This window comes from Oculina patagonica, chromosome 1, assembly GCF_052425735.1.
Source record: "Oculina patagonica isolate OP01 chromosome 1, crgOcupat, whole genome shotgun sequence".
Classification (NCBI taxonomy): Eukaryota; Metazoa; Cnidaria; class Anthozoa; order Scleractinia; family Oculinidae; genus Oculina; species Oculina patagonica.
This window is the reverse complement of record NC_135758.1, coordinates 26040959-26055059: the sequence shown is the minus strand read 5'-3', so window position 1 is coordinate 26055059 and position 14101 is coordinate 26040959. Positions and strand designations below refer to the sequence as shown.

General features: G+C 38.6%; 3 protein-coding genes across 5 annotated transcripts in view; 2 read left to right on the top strand and 1 right to left on the bottom strand.

Annotated features, from left to right (window-relative positions):
* Nucleotides 1–14101, bottom strand: part of LOC144643445 (uncharacterized) — a 28830-nt gene that overhangs the window by 13116 nt on the left and 1613 nt on the right. The window lies entirely within an intron of this gene.
* On the top strand, nucleotides 1663–6585 carry LOC144643509 (uncharacterized). 2 transcript variants are annotated; one of them, XM_078502797.1, is made up of 2 exons: nucleotides 1663–2427; nucleotides 5317–5451. In XM_078502797.1, exon 1 carries the CDS (start codon nucleotides 1682–1684, stop codon nucleotides 2402–2404), a length of 723 nt encoding a protein of 240 aa, XP_078358923.1. In that variant the 5' UTR covers nucleotides 1663–1681; the 3' UTR covers nucleotides 2405–2427; nucleotides 5317–5451. The 2 variants fall into 2 exon arrangements, with proteins under 2 accessions (XP_078358923.1, XP_078358916.1); XM_078502790.1 differs by having other exon boundaries at nucleotides 1668–2395; nucleotides 5317–6585.
* On the top strand, nucleotides 9802–12638 carry LOC144643545 (uncharacterized). The gene is made up of 2 exons (XM_078502848.1): nucleotides 9802–11065; nucleotides 12366–12638. The coding sequence occupies exons 1-2, from the start codon at nucleotides 10388–10390 to the stop codon at nucleotides 12483–12485; spliced, it is 798 nt and encodes a 265-aa protein (XP_078358974.1). The 5' UTR covers nucleotides 9802–10387; the 3' UTR covers nucleotides 12486–12638.

Here is a 14101-nt window from a genome sequence, read left to right as displayed (position 1 = left end):
GTGTTTACATGCTACATGTACACATAAAGTTCCAGCGAAAATCAACTCACAAATACAAACCTACACTGTTCGGTGTTCCTGAAGATTAAATTAACTACATTTGCCACGAATTTCAGTGCATACCGTTCGTCAATAATTTGACATGCTTTATTATGACTAAAGGAAATGACTTTATTTATTTACTTGAACTTGTAAACTAACTTTAAATGACAAATCCGCAATGCTGAAAGAACTTCTGGGACATTGTTGGCGTGAGTGTTTGCAAAGCCTCGATAATAGCAAGTTCAGTGTAATTTTGGGAAAATTGTTCATGCTTTCTTAAGAATAATTTCATGTGTCTAAAACAAAATTCACACGTATTAAAATTGGGACTATAAGGCGGCTGAAATACAAGTTCAATACCACGGCGTCCGAGCATTCTTCGTAGTTCATCTTCTGCAAATCGTCCGTGATGAAAACCGCAATTATCCATCACAATAATATCACCATTCGCAAGGACAGGATTACCGTAAACTGGGTCTACAATATCCATGCTTTCTTCAAAAAAGTGGAGCATTTCAAGGCCATTAGAAGGTCCTTCCAATATGTTGAAATAGTCTACTCCAAAACAACTATGAAGGAGGTTTACTGTGTAGGTAGCGTTTGAAGAATAGCGCTTCACTTCAATAGCTGGCTGCCCTTTACTGCTATGCCCATAATTTCGATTTGGTGTTGTCTTGGTCACTGATGATTCATCAAAAAAATGAACTCTTAACGGGTCAACTCCAGCCATGAACATAATGTAGTCTTGCGTTTTTATAAGGTTTTCCTCACTGAGCGACTCTTCAGGGTAAACGGAAAGTTTTTTGAAAGTGAAATTTAGGTCTTGCCTCAAAATGTCGCTAATTGTAGAACAAGATGGAACATTGGCGGCCGTACATATTCCGTTGCCAACAAGAGCTTGCCTGATTTCTGAATTATAAGTACTAGGTTTAGTTATTTTACAGTATTCCACAAATTCAACGACTTCTGGGGTAGAAACTGTTCGTTCTTTCCAACCAGGTTTTCCGGGAAAATACGTCCCATGTTGCAGAAAATGTTTCACAATATTGGATACAGTTTGTGGCGATAATCCAACAACTTCTGCGATTTGTGCCTGTTTTGTGCCAGACGACCACAAGGCAACTATTTGTTCCCTTTTCTCAACTGAAGTGGGATGATTACGATGTACGTGAGCCATAAAAACCGCAAAATTTGCAACTTACACATCAAATAAAATTTGAAAACGGAGCCAAAAGAAGTTGCAACTTGCTCGCGTGGGTTGCAACTTGCTCCACTCAAACTGTCAATCAAATTACCAAGGTTGCGGCGGAGGTTTGCAAGGTTGCCATCAAAAGAACATCCGGTTTGACTGTATATCTGTATATAAACATGGTAACTGCCCTTTTGTATAGTTTAATTTTCGACTGACATCAATTTCAACTGAAAACAGTTCGTACGGAATTTTGCGCAAGATAGATTAAATACTTGGCAAACATCCGGGCAATCGCTATGCATATAGCACTTTCACTTTTTTGTGACTGGGAGTGACCTGGGCACAACAAAATGTATTATTCATGGTTGCTAAGAAGTTTTCTAAACCACGTCATCACACTTCCCTAATTTGGTGTTGTTTAACATTCTAAGATATAAAAAGCCGGGAATGCACTCGCTTAGCTGCTTAGCTGGACTGACTGAACTACAAATGGCATCTGCCATGTTACCTTCGACACATACTGTGACTGACAAACTGAGACAAACTTACAATGGTGTTTTACTACAGATTTCATTTAATTTGGGTAAAAAACACCAGAGAAAGTTTCGTCAATACTGCAACGGACTTGTCCCGACAAACGTTACTGATACTGTTGACATATTACATACTTTAGAGCACGAGAGAAAGATCTCGTGGGAAGACGTAAATTTCGTGAAGGATGCTATGCATGAAATCAGAAGAGTTGACATCGTTGCTGAGTTGACCAAGTTTGAAATCAAGCGGGATCTGACACTACTTCTGGATTTCCATGCGAGGAAAATCTTACAATCGGATTTACTTTGTTCTTCTGTGGCCGTAAAAAGAGTAGCTGGGTATTTAGGGAGACTTAGAGAAATCGTTCGAGACAAAGTTGACATCACAGCTATCATCCCTACAGTGGAATCGAGTAACGAGATGAGGAGAGAGTTGGTGGATTTTGAAGAGGATATCGACTGTACAGAACTGACGTTTTCGTGGAGAGGAGTTACTATGCTTGTTATCATTGCCGGAGAAATCATCGCTGCCGCCTCCATGAACGAAGAACGACAAGAACCGATGGTGGAGCTGTGTTTCACTGCGGCTGATGAGCTCTGCTCTCGAATGACGGAACTGGGAAGCTGGGTAAGCTAACAAATATATGGCAAATTTTTAAGGTGATCATTCTACTTATTGATTGAGCCGCGAAGGCCCGAGCACTGTATTTTGCGAATTTTGTCTTCTCACGCCACACAGTCTTTGTACGATGATCCAAAACGAAAGCGAAAGAAAACGGGTCCAAGGCTGAAAATATTTTAGCGATCGCTAAATGGAAACAAAAGTTTGTGCATGATGTACTGATTGGTCGGTGGCACTCGATTTTGATGCAGATGCTGCTTACCACCGTTTGATTCCCCGTTGAACCGAATTATCGGGCGATTTTGTATTTTATTTTAATCAGTATATTCAAATATTTAGCATCTTTTATCTCTTGCCACAAGAAGCAGTCTGTCGTTTAATTATTTATCAGAAGTGGCGGCTGGCAGCTGAAAGAGAAGGCTGAGCCATAACAAAGAATCCGGTGTTTCTAGCGAATTTTTTTATTTTTTCACCTCCCCGCCGTGGTTTGCTTTCCCGGCTTCCTCGTTGCGCCCTTCCCTTCCGTTAACGGTCGATGTAGAATTTTGTTCACTTTCATCGACATTTTTTTCTTCTAAAAAATGCATATTACTGTCCAAAATTTAACCGTAACCTCTGGCATTGATCCTCCAAATCCCAAAATGTTTATTAGATAAAGCGCCACATATTCTCTTGCCCTATCCCAATCTCTATATAACCGTAGCCAAAATCTACCTAAGTTCTATCAATCGCCTTATCTAGGCCTAATTTCATCCAGGCAATGGGTTCCTGTTTCATCTCATAGTCTGAGCACAGTTTCCGCCTAGTCCAGGAATAAACTAAAGCAGATTATTAATAACAAGTAGATTTGTTGCTGGAAAAGTAGCAACAAATGGGGATGCCGTAAAGATGTTTTATGCTTTATAATAAACCGTAGACTACATTGGTCGGAAGAGTTCCGTTATAGTTTTTTTTTTATGGTAAGGGCAACAGTGGATATAGTCACTGATATAGTTCAGGGTAAGTTTTTTTAAAACTGAGAACATTGAAGGACCGTAAACATGAACGACATCTCAATAAATTAATTCAAGGTGCCTTTACAACACACTAAAGAGGAGTACCACGGTGCAGAACCTGATAAGGCTCCCTCTTATTGTCCCTCGGGTAAAGTGCATGTCTCAATCTCGGCACTTCTCACTGCGAGCGAAAAAAAGTAAAATCGACAAAAGACTTAAACTCGGAGAAATTTCTTGGAATTGGTAGCCAACTATATTTATATATGGCGACCGGTGAGCGAGTGGCAACCTCCTCCAATAGAAAACGAATTTTTTTCTCGGGAAGCATTTTGTAAGGTTGGTTTCATGAGGAACGAAACGTTTTGTTTTGGATTCGATGTGAACTATTTACACAGCATGTCTACTATCCAAATAGAAGAACGCTGTCAACACGTTGTACTGAAGGCGAACAAACTCTTTTTTCATGTTCTTCAAATATCGAAAGGATAATCCTTATCGACCCCCAAAAATATTGAAATTTTTTAGCTACTACAATGCTTTTAAAGTTTGAATTAAGCGATGTATTAGCGAAAAATATAAAGCTAGCTCTTTGCGTGTTTACTTTATTGTTAATTAAATTTCAACAGACATCACGTAAGACACAAAAGTGGCGAAAAACGTCTTAATTCACGAGTATTTTTTACTACAGTTTACTTAAGTCAAACAAACACTCTTTTGTTAATAAAACTTTGTTTAAATTTTAAGACACATGCAGTACTGTATATTGATTTAATGTTATTGGAAAAAGTCAGCCGCATGTAACTGATTTAGCTAATTTAATTAGCAACGCACTGAAAGTGTAGACATTTGACGGAACGGCAAGGAATTTTAGCTTTCACGAAGGAAAATACCAAAATAAATCGCTTTTGCTTATCATATTGGCATAGTCAACGCATTTCCGCCAGTCGCTCTAACGATACGAGGAATGAGAGTCCAATTGAAACTGAATAATTTAGATGTTAGCTAGTTCGGGCGGTTAATTCCCGGGTTAATTGAAAGGAACTTTTAAGCGCTTTTGTTTACACGCAGCTGAACACAAAAATAGAAACAATCCATCAATCACCTTGCAAAACCAGTTATCCTCGAGTTCATGCATTTGACTAATTTCCTTGTCTTTCGCATCAAAACCTGTTTTCCTCAATTCCTCACAATTTAAGCCAACCTTGCCAAAACCTGTTTGCCCAACACCCAAGGGACCAATATATGATGCTGTTATTGGTTATTTCGGTTGTTAATCCAATTATCCTCATTCCCAAGGGAAATACACACGCACCCTGTAAACAACTAGGATGCCTTTAGGCATCCCAAAAATGATATCCGCACATGTGTGATATCATTATTGACCAATCATCTCATTTAATGCTCATTTGACCAAAGTTTATCGATATTAGGTCGAAACATCTTCGTATCTTCCTCGGCAATCTTCGGAATTTTTGGAAAAGTTCGGAAAATGTTAGGAAACATTTTACGACCTTCGGACAACATTTTGAAAATCTTCGGAAATCATCGGGAAACGGTCGGAAATCTTTGGAAAATCGTCAAAAACGTCGTTAATTGTAGGTTAATGTAGCATAATGATCTCGACAGCGGAACAAAAATTCGATCTCTCGCGCAGAAATTTCCTAATTCAGGAAGTAATTTTCGCAGTTAGCAGAGGAAATCAACTTTTAAATTAAGTGAGGCTAGCTCCAATGGCATTTTAACTCATGTGTCTTTGTGATATATGCGGAACTTCGAAGCACTGTCGGCTCCTTCCAAATAGCTACATATATGACTCAGTGGGTAGACCGTTTGCACTTGCATCACAAAGCCTTTATTTGAAGGTTTTATACTCACAAACTGCAAACAGATATTTTTCCTCTGAATTAATCCTTTTTTAAAATTTATTTACAGGATGACTTCTGTGCCCAAGTTCGACAGAACATGAAGTCCAATCCTAGCTTGTCCTTGCAGAAGAGGCAGAGAGCAGAAGTGGTTCAACAACTGACAGATATTCTATCAAGTATAGATGAATAATTTTAACTCACGTTCTATCGAATTTTAACATGACTTACACGACGTTTATGCGGGGTTGAAGGGTGGTATAATGGGTCTTGGTGGGGTGCACTGAGGCTACCAGTTGTGCCTTGCAAGCATTCCCACCATGTCATAGACTCTACCACCAAGTCGGATGTCGCACGTCCTCGTCGTAACCCTGGTAATGCAGTGCTACTGCAGCTAAGCGACAACGGCAAAATGCAAAATGCAATGTTATAAGGCGAGTGTTTAGTGCCTTAAATTAACGGAACACAGCGACTTATAGAAGGAAATCCCAGTTCCTCTACGTTGGGGGATTGGCATGACGCCAGTCTCTTCATCATACCGTAAAAAGTTAACAGAAAATGAGAACCTTTCAACTGGGCTGAACCCAGTGGTCAGCAGTATTCCAGGTGACATCTAACTACATTACGCTAAAAGGCAGCAGCATGTCAGGCACTCGACAAGAGTCGATGGGATACCTGACACAACGAAGTGAACATAAGCTCACTCAAAAAAGAAAAATAATAACGGCCCCCTTCCTTATTTGGGGAGGAGGAGCTGAAGAACAGAAAAAATATATAAAAAGGTGAATAACATAAAAAGATTGAAAAAAAATTGAAAAAGAAGCAAGAGAAAATAGTGAATATTGAATAATTAAGATCGTTTAGTATGTTGAAACGTTATGTATTGAAGTACGCTGATAACAGTGTAAAACAAATGACAGTTGAAACATGTTAAGAATTATCTCCATTCCACTAGCTGAAGCAAGGAAAACTAAAACGACTTACGAAAAAACAACAACAACAACAACAAACAGTAACAACAACAAAAATTACAATAATAATTTAAAAAAATATAAAAAACGAAAAAATAAAAGAACAAAAAAATGAAAAAACAAGGTGTTGAAAAAGACTTAAAAGGTAAACAAGAGGAATACAAGCATAATGGAAAGAATTACAAAATATTAACAAAGAAACAAAGCGTAACAAAGAATTGAAACAAAACCAAGTGCAAACAAAATGGATACTTTTTATATCAAACAGTGGAAACAAATAAAACACGAGGACTTGTCGTACTATGCTCATGGATTGTCATGTTGTGTAAGTGATCAGTTAGAGAACTTTTAATAAACGATGCGACGTTTACAGTGTCTTGTTATTATTTCCAGTAGCCTAGAAACACCCCGTAGATGTAATTGTTTATGGTTTCATTCACAAAGAAGCTTCTTTTATTGTAGTTCCTTGTCTTTGTCACCGGGATCGTTTAATGACTTTATTCTCTGCTAAATTGAGTGGTGAACGAAGCATACAACTGACAGCTTTAACCAAAGACTACTGACAATAATTGATAAGTCAGAATCGCGCTATCCAAATCTCCAGAATTTTTGGAAAACCAGTTAGTTTTGTTTCCGTCTAATCTCAATGTTTTTCGAGGTGGAAACATCTAGATTCTCAGGTAACAAACTAAACTGTTTACTTCGGACCATTCATTAAGTGTCAAATAGCTTTATCCAAAGGCCACTGACCATAGTCGAGAAGTCAGAATGGAGCTTTTAAAAAACTCCAGAATTTTTGCGTTACTATTTGTGCCTTGTCGGAAACTATCCACGGGTAGCAGGAGGGCATTTTGCGGGCGCATGCGTGCAACCGCTGTACAAAGACCGCGTGATCTTGGGAATAAAAATGGCGCGGAAGATTCAAACTTTGCTTTTTGTACTGTTTATCGTCACATAATTTAATATAGACGCAAATTTCGCTAAGAAAAAGTGTTTGTGTGTGGCAAGGCTCTTATAAAGCAGATTTTTTGGCCTGCTTCGGGATCGTTGTTGCAAATAATGGGAAAATATGTGGGACAGGTAGGAAAGCCTTCACCGACAAAAATCAAACAAGCCGTAAAAAGAGGAAAACATTTATTCGTGGGCTGGAGTGTGATATATTAGGATCAAAACTTCACATCAAATCAATTGCTGTAATACAGGCAGAGTGCGAGCAATATTATAGCTTGTCGGGAGATTTTTTGCCTAAAGGGACGGCCACCAAAGAAAAGGGTTTTCCCTGAGGGGAAAGACATGTTTGGGTGTTCTGCACATGATAATGCAGCTCACTGATGACTCTAAAGCAATGCTTGCCCTCGACTGGCAAACAGGGTTTCCTGGAACAAGAACTGCAGTTCTTTAAATCACATTTAGGCGACATAGAAGTAAAACAGTCGTTATAACAGAACGAACATCAATCTTAAAGAAACAAACATTGAATGAAAATTTGAAAATAACATTGTTTATAGTTAAAAATTATTTCTTAAGACATTTTATGCAGCAGTTATTAGAACGTTTCTGAAATATATATATATCGCTTGCTCGTTTCATGCTATTTTTTGACTGGTGATCAAGGCTAGATTTTGATAAAGGAGCCAAAAATGTACTAATTAACATAGTAAAATGTAAACAAATAGTCTACCAGCAAAGAATTACCATAACACTTTAAAATTAAGACCGATCTCAGCAATTCTTTTCTTGTTCAACGAAATAATTGTGGTACATCGAAATGTGAAGTTATTTTGACCAATGCTTAAGTTTAAGGAAATAATCACAAACGATAGTTTCTCTGTTAGAATAAACCAGCGAGAACGCACGTTAAAGAAAGGTAAAAATTACCACAATAGACCATTTTTTAACGCTACCTTCGCAGCATTAGACGATAGTTCAAGTACTTCAGGCTCCATATATCATCGGTAGACGCTGGAGATCAAGGTTAGATTTTGAGATTTTTGCATTGTGAGAACGATGAAATTGCAGTTTTATGAAAAATCTGAACAAAATCATGACCACTCGCTCAAACCCGGGATACTTGATTATAACATCGTATAGTTAAAACTGCTGTTTTATATTTTAGTACTAAGTAGCCGTAGCGCTTTTTTTTTAGATCTCCCAGCTATTAAAAACATGGGCAAGGTATTTAGGTTCTCGACATTCGGTCGCCATTTTGTCCACGCGCAATGTTTAATACACATAGCCAAAGTCGATCAGATAAACGGCACGCCGACACCAAAGTATGCTTGTTGTTGTCAGAAGATAAAGCAAGGACTCTTAGTATCGTATACAGCAAATAAAACTTAAAACACCTTTTATTTTGAGCTGAAAATTAGGCCATAAATTGTGAAAAATATGTAAACAATCGATAGCAGAACTTCTCTGTCGTGCGCACTAGCCCATATCGACGCATGCGCACGCAAAATGCCCTCCTGCTTCCACGGGTATATGACATGATTTTCCAACAGTGTGCGACCAATCAAATTTGCGGATTTCAACTAAAACTTTTACACGTCTGAGTGTCTTCAATTCTAACAAGTGTTATTAACACTACACAAATACTCGATAAACCTGAACATATCACTATCACTATATGTTGATATCTAACATCGACTCGGAACCTATACCCAGCACACCGGTGCTTATTTTGCCTCTTAGTGCGGTCCGGTATGTCCAAAAATCGCTCCCGTAAGATTTTCGTGCCGAAATTGATTTTTTCGCTGTTTTGCCGTTAGTTTTGGTCGAATAATAAGAATCCGATAGAGTTCAAGTTTTCCGACTCGATAAACCTAGACATATCACCATCATTATACGTTGACATCTGACATCGACTCCGGAACTATACTCAGCTCATCAGTGCTAAATGCCTCCCGCTTAGCGATTAGTTATGATCTAACACGATTAATTACAGACTCCAAATAAACAACCTGACACTTTAACATGTAGTGCACAGGTGAAAAGAACGCTTTCATTTAAGAAATTACTGGTGGCAACGCCATGACTGAAAATTTACCAGCAGGAGGTTTGAAGAACTGCGCATGTTCATCCCCGACCCAAGAGTGATCCCAGAGTTTCCAATTTTTTGTTGCTGACCATAAGGATTGCGGTCGCCGGGCACGAGATTTCCTCGTCGTCTGATTATGGGTTAGAGACTGCTGTGAATGTTTTTTGACAAATACACGCACTTGCTGGCCTCACAATGAGCTCGAAATTTACAATACTGCACGAGGCGTAGTCGAGTGCAGTATTGAAAATTTCAGTCGAGCTCATTGTGAGGCTAGCAAGTGCGTGTATTTGTCAACAAAGCACGAACGGACAGACTCTAACCCTTTTAATATACAATCTGAGTACACTGAAAGTGATCATAGACTTAACGAACTTCAAACAATAATGTTTGAAGTTCATAAAAATGGTTCATAAAATCGTTCATCAGCTGTGGTCGTTCATAAATACAGTCAGCAAGAAGCTTGTTCAAAGCAAGTCGATGGCTTTCGCAATCAAGCAACAAGCAAGTCAATTGCACACAAAAATATATTTATTGAGCTACCTTTGAACATAAAAGCGCTTCAAGTTGTCATCCTCTTCGATTTTGTTTGGTATTGGATCGTTGATAATTTGAGGAATATATTTTTCTTTCACTTCTGCAAGCCTTGAAGCTGAAGACATTTTCAATAATGCATGATTTTTATGCGTTATTGTCAATACTGCACTGTCGGAGTTTGCGGTCGACAGGTAAAGCAAAATCACGTGATCTATTTTAACCAATTGCGCACGTGGATTTTGGACAGTGAATCAAGATTTAATATCAAAAATAGTTTGCACGCCTTGCGTGCTTATATTAAACATTTGCCGTTCAGCTATGCATTCATTTTGTTCCTGCGCCATGGATAACAATGATGGAGTTCGCGGATAATATTAATAAATTTCGACAAAGTTACGCGATGGTTCTGCTCAAGATTGCCCGTAAATTGGATCAAGCTCAGAAGCAAGAGTTTCGACCCAACTACTCTAGATGTAAACAAGCTACTATGGAAGAAATCGGATTTTTAGCCATTTTTACTTCATTAGTACATGTTGGGATGATTTCCTTGGAAGACGTAAGAGGATTGAAGGAAGGTTTGCTTGCAAACTTAACTGATGAACCTGAATTCTGAAGACATGTCAACGTTAACTTTGACTGTGACTGACAAACTTTTAGTATCTTATAATGGTGTATTACTACAAATTTCTAATAAATTGGATAAAGAACATCTAAAAAAGCTTCGTTTTTACTGTAATGGACTTATTCCGATACACGCTACCAAATCTATGGACATATTACGTTCTTTGGAGTACAAGGGAAAGATATCGTGGGAAGATGTAAATTTAGTGAAACAAGCTATGCATGATATAGGAAGAATCGATCTTGTTAAAGAGTTGACCGAGTTTGAAATCAAGCGGGACCTGACACTACTTCTGGATTTCCATGCTAGGAAAATTCTACAATCGGAGTTACTTTGTTGTTCTGTAGCCGTGAAAAGAGTAGCTGGGTATTTAGGGAGACTTAGAGAAATCGTTCGAGACAAAGTTGACATCACAGAGATCAGCTTTGCAGTGGAATCGAGTAAAGAGATGAGGAGAGAGTTGGTGGATTTTGAAGAGGAAATCGACTGCACAGAACTGACGTCGTGGAGTAAATTTACTTTGCTTGTTATTATTGCTGGAGAAATCATAGCTGCCGCCTCCTTGAACGAAGAACGACAAGAACCGATGGTGGAGCTGTGTGTCACTGCGGCTGATGAGCTCTGCTCTCGAATGATGGAACTAGGAGATTGGGTAAGTTACGCAGTTTCAAATAACAAATGTTTAAAAGATAATTTACTCTTCTATAAGCGGCGACGCCCCGAGCGCTGTAGAGTGTTTTGTCTTTTGACATATATAAATTATTCACGGCATGCATGATGATAATATTGGCTCCAATTTAACAGGTACGGCGACAGGTGACCCAATTGGGGCGGAGGGGTGGGGGTGGGGGAAATGGTACTTGACAAAAGTTGGATTCTGGTGCTCTGCTGGTGTCTAGAAACCCCTATTCCTCCTCAGACCAAGAAAAGCTTAAATTTATTACTCCATCTCAGATTGAAGAGTTAAATTGTAGACCCAATCCCAGACCGAAAGTGAAGTTTACGTTTATATTTTTAAATTTTCTATACAGTACTTAAACATCAGATATTTAGTTTAGCACATTGCAAAACTACCTGGTTAAATAAGCAATAATATATAAATTTTACGTTAAATCCCCCCATTTAGCTACCCCATCTAAGACGGATGGCGAAATTTGGAACCCCATCACAGGCCTGATGGAAGGTTCAAAATTGGACCCGATCCAACGTCACATACCCTTAAAGCGTATATAAGTAGTACCCCTTGCCCCCTCCCCGGAACTAATATTACCAAAGGGATAAAATAATAATAATAAATCTCTTACAAACTCGAAGAACACTCTGGGTACTTGTTGGTGGTTGTATGCTGTGATTTTTGTCAAATTTCATACAACTGCTTCTTCTTGCACATGCCAAATACATCGAGAAAAATAATAATAATTAAAAAAAATGCATCGCATGTGCCACTTTCAGCTACACTACCCTTGGGAGACAACTGCTTTTTTCACTGCAAGAACTGTACAGTCGGGGGAACAAGTGCCAGTTGATTGCGACATCACTCCTCCGAGAAGCGACTGAGCCCGCGGTTTTCATTGAAAGTTGTTTAGCAACATGACTTATTTGCTTGCGCGATTGCTTTCGAAGTACTCGTGTGCATTCGCGCTAGTTTTTGATTGGATGAAATAATTCGGAAACTCTCCGAGTGCTTCAACGAAAATTTGCCAAAACTGGCACTTATCCCCAACTGTATAAGCCACAACAACGATGCAAGAGAGGCCAGCGAAAAACGTTTTGATTAAAGAATTTGCTTTACCTTACATTGCTAACAAGTCTATTATTTTGCCAATCCGTCATGGCTCGCTTTCGAAAAAAACTCTGACACTCAAGATATAGCAACATTGACTAAACGTTTTACAATTGGAATATAATGGTTTTAAAATAAATACTTAAATCTCCTTTGGTTCAATTCGCAGGAAGATTTCTGTACTCATGTGAGGGAAAAGTCCATTCAGAACACGGAGTCCAGCACTAGCTTGTCCTTGCAAAAGCAGCGGAGAGCGGAAGTGGTTAAACAATTTAAAGATGCCATATAAACTTTGAGAAAGTGAAAAATGAATAAATACAACTAAAGGCCGATTTACACGGTACGATTTTGTTGCATGCGACAAGCTTACGACACGCCTACGACAGTCGTAAGCGAGTTGTAGGTTCGATTTACACGACGCAATTCGTGTCGTAAGCATGTCGCACGCGACAAAATTGTACCGTGTAAATCGGCCTTAACAGTCCATCCAAGACTTACAAGACCTAACCAACAGACAGACTGACTCTATACATGGGGTTGAAAGGTGGAAATGGGTCTGGGTGTGGTGCACTGCGGCTACCGAGCGTACCTTGTTAGTGCCACAAAATACCCACCAGGTCATAGACTCTACCACCAAGTCGGATGTCGCACGTCCTCGTCGTAACCCTGGTAATGCAGTTCTACTGCAGCTAAGCGACAACGGCATAATAAAACGTTATAAGGCGAGTGTTTAGTGCCTTAAAATAACTAGACAACAGCAAATTAAAGGAAATTTGCAAAACAACAACAACAACAACAATGATAATTTAAAAAAATATAAAAGTCGAAAAAAATATAAAAAATTAAAAACAAGGCATTGAAAAGACCTAAAATCTTAAACAAGAGGAATATAGGCATAATTGAAAGAATTACGAAATATTAACAAAGAAACAAAGCGTAACAAAGAATTGAACAAACCCAAGTGCAAACAAAATGGATATTTTTTTATGTCAAACTGAGTTGAAACAAATATAATAAAAGGACTCGTCGTAAAATGTTTATAGATTGTTATGTTATGTTAATGAACCATTAGAGAACTTTCAATAAAAGATGCGACGTTAACAGTGTCTTGTTATTGTTTCAATTAGCCTAGAAACACCCCTCAGATATAATAATTTATGGTCTCATTCACAAAAAAGCTTTTTAAAGATGCTTTATTTTTCGCTGAGGTTTGTCACTGTCAGGGCGGTTCGTTAAACATACCTACAATCTTGGACAAAACTAGTTGAAACAAACGCATTTCACGCATTTTTCACAAATATCCTGAACTGTAAGCGGGTAAAAATATTTTATCCCCCTCTCCCCCTACTCAATGTTGTGTCTTGGGGTTTGCGGTTCGACAGGCTTTGGTTTAAAAGCACTACAGCATTAACAACATTGAAATGGGGGAGGGGGGAGGGGTGCAAAACTGAACTCTGTTAGCTAAATTAGTGGAAATTTGCTAAGTGTTTCAACAGTCTTTTCCAAGGTTGTAGTCTTACGGAATAGTGATTAGTGACACGTCCTTTCGAGTTGAGAAGTCATTATTTAAGTGTCCTTAATAATAAAAATTCACCAAGACTACTGACAATAAATGAGAAGTCAAAATCGCGCTATCCAAAATCTCCAGAATTTTTGCGTTACTACTTGTGCCTTGTCGAAATTAATCCACGGGCTTTAACTTGATATGATCTCCTAACAGTGGGAGAACCAATCAGATTCTTGAATTTCGAATAAAATACGTCTGAGTGTCTTCTGAAAGGGTTCGCATGCGCATCACTATACAAAAACTCGATAAATCTGAACATCACTATATGATTACACCTAACATCGACTCCAGACCTACACCCAATACAGCAGTGCCTAATTGCCTCTCGCCTATCGATG